The 9,538-nt window shown below is 38.7% G+C and overlaps 2 protein-coding genes across 2 annotated transcripts; one reads left to right on the top strand and one right to left on the bottom strand.

Moving 5' to 3' along the window:
• Positions 1 to 2,812: 2,812 nt before the first annotated feature.
• LOC122665156 (putative invertase inhibitor) lies at positions 2,813 to 3,385 on the top strand. Its single transcript, XM_043861232.1, has one exon. The coding sequence runs from the start codon at positions 2,947 to 2,949 to the stop codon at positions 3,382 to 3,384; it is 438 nt and encodes a 145-aa protein (XP_043717167.1). The 5' UTR covers positions 2,813 to 2,946; the 3' UTR covers position 3,385.
• A 3,206-nt stretch (positions 3,386 to 6,591) lies between these two features.
• LOC122663741 (acyl carrier protein 1, mitochondrial) lies at positions 6,592 to 8,878 on the bottom strand. The gene is made up of 2 exons (XM_043859380.1): positions 8,578 to 8,878; positions 6,592 to 7,025 (listed from the first exon to the last, which is right to left on the bottom strand). Exons 1-2 carry the CDS (start codon positions 8,779 to 8,781, stop codon positions 6,849 to 6,851), a joined length of 381 nt encoding a protein of 126 aa, XP_043715315.1. The 5' UTR covers positions 8,782 to 8,878; the 3' UTR covers positions 6,592 to 6,848.
• Between the last annotated feature and the right edge of the window lie 660 nt (positions 8,879 to 9,538).

Genomic DNA, 9,538 nt, shown 5'->3' with positions numbered 1-9,538 from the left:
AAAATCAGAAGCTTCATGTGGAGGGTGTGCGCAGATGGTATCGCCTCGGCATTAGCGTTGAATCAGAGACAGATCCCGGTCGACATAATGTGCCATGGATGCGATTTGGAAGAGGAAACAGGTACCCACATTCTACTTACCTGCCCTTTCGCGAAGCAGGTCTGGTTTGGAAGCTCTCTCTCACATAGGGTACCGCCAAAGGAGAATATCAAATTTTATGAATGGTTGGTGACGTGGTCAGGGCTTACATATCATGGCAAGCGTGTGTCAAAGGAAAGCTCCACACTTTGCTCCTTCATCTTGTGGTACCTTTGGACTGCTCGCAATGATTCGCTGTTCGTACGTAAGATATGGCGACCAGAAGAGGTGATATGTGCAGCTGAAAGGGCGTGCACAGAATACTTGGCTGCCACCAAGGAGGTAACAACACCCACACCAACGGTGAGACCGGCAATCAACCAAGTATGGATGCCCCCCCCCCATGGGGTACTCTAAGCTTAACTGTGGCGCATCCTTATATAAGGAGGGCAATAGAAGTGGGGTGGGTTACCTTCTGCGTGACCACCAGGGCTGTTGTCAAATTGCTATCTCTGACCCGTTACAGTTCACTAATGTCCTTGTGGGAGAGGCTTTGACGATTAGGCAAGGCTTGTTGGAAGCTATCTCGGAAGGGGCAATGAAACTGGAGGTTGAGAGTGATTGTCAAGATGTGGTCGCGGCCCTTTTGCCCCCTGGTAGGGACTCAGCCTTACTCATCCGGCCTATCCTTGAGGATATTTTTCATCTTGCCTCTTACTTTGATGATTGTAAATTTCAGTTTGTTTCAAGGGTTGCTAATGTTGTAGCAGATACCCTTGCCAGGAGGGCCCAATCCGTTACGGATAGGATTGTTTGGCCCAATTTCGATCCCTGCCTAGCTACTCCCTATGTGGTAGACGGCAGGAGTGTAATCTGGTTCCTGAATAGAAGCAATTTCTACCAAAAAAAAAAAAAGATAAGAGTTGGGCAACCTCTCATAATCTCTCCCTACCTCGCATTAAATATGTGGGTTCCCTTCTCTTTCCTCATTAAATATATTATTTTGTTTTCCATTATAAGTTTGGCATCTAAGATACCAATATAAGCACGAGGATGTAGATCCCTCTTCCTAGCTAAGAGCTATTATAGAATTGAAAATTAGGGATATATAAAGAACGCCACCTAGTCGTGCAGCACACGTCGCCTTTGCATCCAGAGTCCAAACGCTAGAGCACGCATAAAGACCACCACACCCCCTGAAAAGATGGAAATAACCAGGGGTACGGTGGTCATTTCGTACACCACTGTGTCTGACATAGGGGCGGGTGGCGTTCTCTTTCCCTGAAAATTATTAAAAAATTAAGGATTTTTTAATCCTAATTGTATAAAAATCCCCACGGTCCTATTAGAACACTATGGTGTCCCACATGGGATGACAACTCAATAGTATCCATGGTTAGCAAATCCATGAAAACCAAAAACCAAGGTCAGCAAATTCATGAAAAGTTTAGTTGAGCATAAGATTCTACCAATATTTTTTTTTTTATGGAAAGATTCTACCAATATTTTGATCGATTGGTTTGAAAATTTTGGATATGCTTACCTTTTCTTTTTGAGATTCTACAAATAATCTGTGCATAAATAGAAACGAATAAGTTGAAATAATTGACATTTTCAGAATATGTAGAAAACTTCAATGAAAAATTAAAAAATTTTAAATTTTAAAAAAAAGAAGAAAAATAATTTTTTTAAAAATCTGAGAGCTCCATGCCTGTCTGTGGTAGGGTATTACCATAGATTATTGAATACCTCAAACAAAGGGGTCAGGATATATTAAAAATAAAAAAGGTTTCAAGGCGTATCAATAAAGGGCCGGATCGATTTTTTACCGGTTGGATCGGTTCAGTTTGGTTTTAAAAATTATAGGTATTACAATAATGGAAGAGGGTTTCCTACCAACATAATGTAAGAAGGAATCTGCACACTACAACCAATGAGAGGTTGAAAAATGATATCATCCACATGGTCAAAATAGGACATAAATACATCATTTATTATGCGAGTAGAGTACATAGGAATTTCATTATCATATTCATATCAGATTATATTCGGGGTAATATCCTATTAGTTTTCAGATGGGTTCGAATAGTTTCCGGATAGTAATTGTTTTATATGGATTCTCTTAAATGGATTTACTATTTTATTAATGAAGGTTAGGGTTGAGACTTGAGGCTGAGCCACCCGACATTGCTTAGCTCAGCCCAACCCTGTACAATCAGGGTCAATCAGTGTTGGGCTAGGGTAAAACCTAGATCAAGGGTTTGTTAGGCCCTGGCAGGGCAAGTCTGGGATTGGGTTGAGTTTATGGATTGCAACCCCAACCTAGCCCAGCCCGGCCCGTTGACACCCCAGATACTGGTATGTGCTTCTATTGCTAAATTAGATCAAGGGTTTTAAGAATCACGAATCGGTGAATCGGAAAATCGACCATGACCAATGCCGATTTCCACCAATCTGATATGGCCGATTGAAGACCGATTTTAGGGTTCTTAAGCACCAATTCGGCCCGATTTCAATCCGGGTCGGAATCACCAATGACCGATTCCGTGTTCTAAAACCCTAACTTTCCATTTTTTTTTAAAAATTAAAAAGAAAGAAAAGATCGCTTTACCATGATAAGACGGTTGAGAGTTTTAAGGGGAGAGAACAAATTTGATGAGCATAACTGTTTTAGGTGTTTCAGATTACAAGTTAACCGAAACCCCCTTTTTTTGTGTTCACCTCATCACAAACATGAGTCCTATCTTCTCTTCCGATCGCCTTCTCCTCTCTTTCTTTCTTTTTCTTCTTCTTCTCTTTCCCTCCAATGGTAAATCACAAACTTTGATCCAGAAAGTTTGCAAAGACGCCTCAAAAGACAGCAAATATATGACCTACAAGTTCTGCGTTACAGCTCTCCAAACAGACCCTAACAGCCATCATGCAAGCTTTGAAGGACTTGGACTTATAGCACTGAAACTTGACAAAATCAAAATGAGTCGCTTGATTTCTTACACTGAGAACCTGGTCAAGTACAAGCAATTCAATGATTCATACGTGAAGGAAGCCTTGAAGGATTGTGTGGAACTCTACTCGGATGGGATTGACTCAGTGATGGTAGCAACAATGGCTTACAAGGTTAGGGATTATGGAACAGCTAATGTACATATGAGTGCAGCATTTGATTCAGCGTTTGATTGTGAAGATGGGTTTAATGAGAGAAGAGGTGTAGAGTTCCCTTTGAAGAAGCTGAATCAGGTTATGATTTCTGTAAATGAATTGGCTTTGTATTTTACCTATGAGCTTAGTCAGCCAAAGAATGACTAGACTAGTGAGTGTTATGTGTTTGTTTTAGATAATAGTAATTATAGTGAAGTAATTAAAGGGTAGGTTTGTTATTATTTTCATTAACATGTTCACAGCTTCTGATTTTCTATTTTTCGATTCGAACTCGCAACCACTAGGTCACAACGGAACAACTTTAATGTTATGCTCGCCCTCTATTTTCATTCTCTTATTCACATTATGCCTATGAATTTATTTCACGGTTCACACTTGATAGACTCTAAATAATCTTTCTACCAGCACAATCCCCCTGCTCTTATATTATATTATCTTGTAGAAGAGGAAAAGTGAAACAGCATCTATCCTTTCCGAGAAGAAAGGTTACAAGTTTTGTTATCATTATCACTAGCATCAATTTTATGTTATATTTTTTATTATTAAGATTTATTGCTTCGAAGAATAAAGATGATAAGACATTTAATTTAGGACTAAGTTTCCCTCCACCCATTGAGGACGGGTTACCCACCATCCTAGGGTTTTAGTATATTTCAAAATTCAAATCCCTCACAGGATCTCATTCACTGTGGGTGGAGGAAAACCCAGTTCTTTAATTTATTAGTATAAAGTAGGACTGAGTTTTCTTTAATCCACGATGAAGAGAAATCCCTTGACCGCTACTTTGGATGGATGGAAGAGGGTATCACGGAAAATAGGAAGGGCATTTTATTAAGAATAAGCCCCATTTTATTCTCTCTTTGAAATGTAAATCAACCCCTTTAAAAAAAAAAAAAAAACCTCATTTTGCTTCTTTGGATTCTTTTTTTAAGGAAGGCTCTCCTATTTCAAACTTTAGATATGCCTTACTCTATATTGAACCATTGAAAGTGCATGTAGATTAAAATCCTCTGCAATTCCTACATCTTGTGGTGCCTTGCAGTTTGGGCTAGAGAGCTTGATATGTGGAAGATGCTTCATCCAACGTTGCGAGCTCGATTGACTCAGTTTTTTTTTTTTTTTTTGTTCTTTCTTCTCAAGCTTAGTACCGTTGGATATCGCATCTTTCACGTGTCGAGCTCTTAAGCCCGAACTGCAAGGCACCACAAGATGAAGGCACTGCTGAGGGTTTTTTTCCAAGTGTATTCCCACTTCCATTTCCTTGCAACCAGCTTCCTCCACTGGTTTCCATAGAGTGATTTTGTCCCCAGTTCCAAAACCCATGTAGTGATTGAATTAGATTCAATGATTTAATCATTCCCAGATTTGTGTATTTAAAAAGCTTCCAAGGCTTAACTTTTCCTCATCTTTCTATTAATCACTTCTTCATTGCTTTTTGCCTCATTCTATTTTGCAGCTTTATCTCCCTCAGTCCTTTTATGGTTTTTCAATACCCAATTCTAGTAACGGTAAACTTAAACTACTTGGCTTTTCAAATTGGATGTCTTGTGAAATCAATCGTTGGATAGCTGGCAATCCAAGAGGGAGTGAATTGGGTAGTGCAAAAAAAAATAAAAATTAATGATACATTAAAACTTTACCCAAACCAAACGATTTATGCAAAGGTATAAGTAAAAAAAAAAAAAAAAAAGTGAGGGAGATAGAAAGAGATATGAACTATTGATTTAGAGTGATTTAGAATAGTTCAATACACTTGCCTACGTTCACTATCAAGAGAGTATCATGCCTTCTCATAATTGCTATCCCTTAGTAGCAATTAAACATTCACTTGTTCATATATTAATGGCAGATCATCGGAGGATCCTCCAAACAGAGGACCTAAAAGTGTCTCTTCTCAACTCGGACATCTGTCTCTGATTCACAGACAACCATGAAACAAAGGACATGAGTCTTAAAAGGTTTAAGTCACTATAGTCAACCTCCTATGTTAGCGTTTGATTCCAATTAAGCTTTACCTATGTCCTTGGTTATCTATGAGCTATGAGAATCAATCCATCTAAGGAATTAGAAGAATAAACCAAATTGAAAACTATAACAAGTGCTTGCAACGATGAAGAACATCTTTTGATTATGTTCATTGCCATTCTTGCTTCGGAGGCATTTAATCTCCATGAATTAGTTCTTGAAGCAGACTTCGGTTTTTTCATCACACAAACACAAGTTAGTAATCACAAAAAAACATTTAGTAAATACAATATCCCAACAGGAACCATAGCTCTACTTGAGAGTGCAAAGAGGGCAGAGATAGAAGATGAGGTTCCCTCTAGCCAGGTGAAGAGAGAGAAACCGAATTAGAACCAAGTTACTGGATCCAAGTATGGTTCGATATTGGTTTGAGAAATTAAAACCAAATACTAATCTGTTCAATTTCATTTTATGCCTATTCCATCTAGAACCAAAAAATTTTAACCAGAAACGAACCAATATGCAGCCTTAGGAATGGGTAAGCAAATCTTATTAAACACACACTTATGGAAAGCGGGAATGTAAGAGGGAAGAAGGGGAATGGGAAAGCAAATCTTATTACTCACACCGGAAAAGGGAGGCAAGAGTGGGAATGGGTAAGACAAACCTAACCAGGTAAAGAAGTCACTCTCAACAGTCTAACCTCCGTTCAGCTATTTCTGAATTGAGCACCAGTCCCAGTTGTTCAGTCCCAACTAGAGATAAATTCTACTTAAGGTTTCTCACCAATAAACTATAGAACAGCTTCCAAATGGCAGACGAAGCCATTCTCCCCTCCCACCTTCCTTCCATTAATTTTCACAGCATTTGAAGGCAAATGAGTGGCTTAAAGGGTGATGGACCAGGAAGCGAACATCGAAGTGGTATACATTAAACTAGCAATGCTCCCATATAAGAAGGCTGAGATCACCTGAAAACCTAGCTAAACCGAAACCCACAAAACAATAAGTAAAAAAGAAAAACCAAGCAGGACTTGCACCCAACAAAATCCACCCTTTAAATTCAGACTATTGGACAGAGCATAATCGTGTTGATTTTGCTATTTGGATCACTGCAAGCCCTTGCCACATCAATTGATTCACCAGTAGTTGCAAGCCAGTTCTAAGTTTTAAAACAAAGCCTGGGTAACACCAGGTGCAAAATTAAGTATTAGAGATGATGAGAAAACTTGGAATTCAGAAGAAAACCCTCACTAAAAAAAGCACATGCATTGAGAGCTTTCTAGGGGAATCCCATACAAGGTGAAAACCATAACCTGAAAGAGTTGGAATTCAACAAGCTTCATCAAATATATTCACAAGGATCGCAGGAAGAAATCACAAGTTAATATGACAAACACAAAAAATATAAATATCTAAGAGGCAATCAAAAGCACAAATTTGATTGAAGACAAAAGAACTATCAAGTGTTTTAGCTTGAAGCATGAGAAATCCAAGAAAATATATAGTTTATCAATGACTTACATTATCAAATGGATCAAAATTATTTTTCCATCCACCGTGGATATCAGATTCCTACAACTACTCAACAAAGTTGAGCAAAAACGGATGACCCAATCATTACATTCTGGACACAACAACCTAGAACTAGCCAGCCATTGGATGGTTTGCAATATACTCAATAGCGAGGGGGCAGGAATTAATTTTATCAGCCTCCTTATCTGGAATCTCCAGCTTGAACTCCTCCTCTAAAGCCATTACAATTTCAACAGTATCCAAGCTATCCAAGCCTAGATCTTTCTCGAAATGGACATCAGGGGTAACCTGCAGATATGCAAACTCCAGTTTAAGTTAGATAAGAGATCATAGCTTGACAACATGAGCATGACTGAGCAGAGAAGTTAAACCACTGCAATGGATATATGGGAAAAGGAGAGAACAAGGTTCTAAATCTCGGTTTCGACCATATCTCAGTAGAAACGTCATGCTTTCTCCAAGCTTACTCGAACCTTGGTTTCGAGGCCCAAAAGTTATTTTTTGGCCCTGATTCTTGTTATGCTGCCTATTTTTAACATCTTGAACCCAATCCATGCATTAGTTTCACATAGAGAACACTCAAAATAATACTTTTGGTTTTAACCCAAGTTTCATAGTGTATATTGCTCTTGGACATGGTATCGAATAAACCCATTTGAAATGCCATAAACAACAGAGAGTTTCATATCCACTAGGTTTTGAATGGACACTCAAGGTAATCAAATAAAGCAAATGAAGTATATCAATGTGAGAGCACAAGAACTAAGAGGGTGAAGGATTTATTGCCATAAAAACTAATAACCAGAAACTGGAAAAAGAAATAGATTGCTGAGTACAATTAAATGCGAAGAAAAGAGGGAACTGATAGGACTTTGGGAGAGATGAGCATCCAAGGCAGAATTGGTGTACGGTAAACTAACCAAGGGCATGTACATTAAAAAAACGACATCATCTTGGGATGAAAAAGAAGGGAACTGCAAAAATTCTGAACTTTGAAGTAAATTCTGCACAAAACCCCAGCGTTTGTACATAGCAGGACTGGGTGTAGCCGCACCTAAGATTACAAGAAATTCTGCACAAAACTCTCTTTTTTTTTTTTTTTTTTTTTTTTTTTTGTGCATGTGGGGTGGGGTTAAAAAACAATCTTATTCATCAGAATGTGAAAAACTCATAGTTTCATACTTACAAGCCTTCAACAACCATGGAGATAAGCTCCAACAAAAACTATGACAGTATGGCCTAATGCCACTCCATGTTTGTTGGAGGCTTGTAACTCTGAAAATATGAATTTTTCATATTCTGATGAATAAGAATGTTTTTTGCCCGAAAAAAGAATGTGAGTTTTGTGCAATTTCTTGTAATCTTCGCTGGGGTTGGGGGCTACGCCTAACCTGCTATGTACATTGTTTTTGACTTCGTAGCAAATACTCAATTGGCCCTATTCCAACGAAGATTACAAGAAAAAACAATGTACATAGCAGGACGGGGCGAAGCTCCAACGAATATTACAATAATTTTGCACAAAACTCAAATTTTGAGAGAATTAAATCCTCCAATTAAAATATACTAAAGAAAAATAAGAGCTTTCCTATTCCAACTGTGGTAATCCTAGGGTTTTTGCAGTAAATTGTGAATAGAATCAGTTTCCAAACCAGGGAATTTAGCAGAATTTAAATTTAACAAATTTTCAAGGGTTTCACATAATTAGGAAAAGTTAATACAGTAGAAATCCAAAGAGCATTCATATACCAACACAGGCTAACAAATTACCGATAAACTCGAATCAGAAACATAACAATAATAAAAAGATAGGTAAAGTCTTTCTAATCAAGAAACTGACCTTGGAAGGATCGACCTTGGGGAAGCACTTGACAACGTCGAGAACTCTCTCGATCACTTCTTCCCTCTCGAGATGATCGTCTCCATGGGATGACATCGACCGAATGGAGTTGCAGAGATTCCATGCCTGCAATCCCAATCCATCTAGTGCCGTTGTTTGAACTGGGACTCGAATGTGGCGGAGAATCGCAGCTCTCAGAGCCATCTATCTCTCTCTCTCTCTCTCTGGTTCTCGCTCTCGTTCACGCCCTTGATCTCGATTAGTGACTGTCTAACGCTCGCCGTTTACCTTGGAGTTTAGACGAACTGACGAAGATAAGATTGGCAATAAGATTATAAGCAAAGGGCAATTTCGGCAGACTGGGAGGAGTTGGACCTAGCAATGGCTAGTACAGGTTGTTGGACTCAAAACTACCAACACGGCCCAAATTAAACCTATCCAACTTCCAACACAGCCCAAATCAAACCTATGATTAAATAAATTAATTTATAGGAAAAAAGATCCATGCCAGACTGCGTCGAGCCTGCTCCTAGAAATAAAAAAATTATATCCATGTTGATGCCCCTGCGAACGCTCTCATTAGCCATTATTTTGGTGTAGGGGTCACACAGCCTCATAGCGTTCTCTTACCGTAATTTGTATTATTATTTTGGGAAAATATTCTCTGTGCCGTAGCACAGGCTGCACCCAGGCACATGGGCAGCCTGTGCAGGGTAAGGGTGTTAAACGGTTCAGTTTGGTTCGGTTTTGACTGCTTGAGGGTAGAAACCGTAACCAGACCGTTTAGTTAAACGGTTGCACATCCAAAACCGTAACCATTTAGTAAACGGTTTCGGTTATACAGTTTTTAAATGGTTTCGGTTAAATGGTTATACACGGTTTGGATTAGCCGATTATGAATAACATCTCTGATTTACTAAAAAGTTTAATAGTTTTCAAACCAAACCTCCTGCATTTTTTA

This window comes from Telopea speciosissima, chromosome 6 (assembly GCF_018873765.1).
Source record: "Telopea speciosissima isolate NSW1024214 ecotype Mountain lineage chromosome 6, Tspe_v1, whole genome shotgun sequence".
NCBI lineage: Eukaryota > Viridiplantae > Streptophyta > Magnoliopsida > Proteales > Proteaceae > Telopea > Telopea speciosissima.
Note: the sequence above shows the minus strand (reverse complement) of the source record. Positions and strands in the feature narration are given on the sequence as shown.

Bases quoted from the DNA above. Each gene is read 5' to 3' on its own strand.
- LOC122665156 (XM_043861232.1), top strand. From the start codon at position 2,947: ATGACCTACAAGTTCTGCGTTACAGCTCTCCAAACAGACCCTAACAGC.
- LOC122663741 (XM_043859380.1), bottom strand. From the start codon at position 8,781: ATGGCTCTGAGAGCTGCGATTCTCCGCCACATTCGAGTCCCAGTTCAA. The intron at 7,026-8,577 runs GTCAGTTTCTTG...GCATATCTGCAG, and splicing joins CCAAGGTCGATCCTTCCAAG to GTTACCCCTGATGTCCATTT.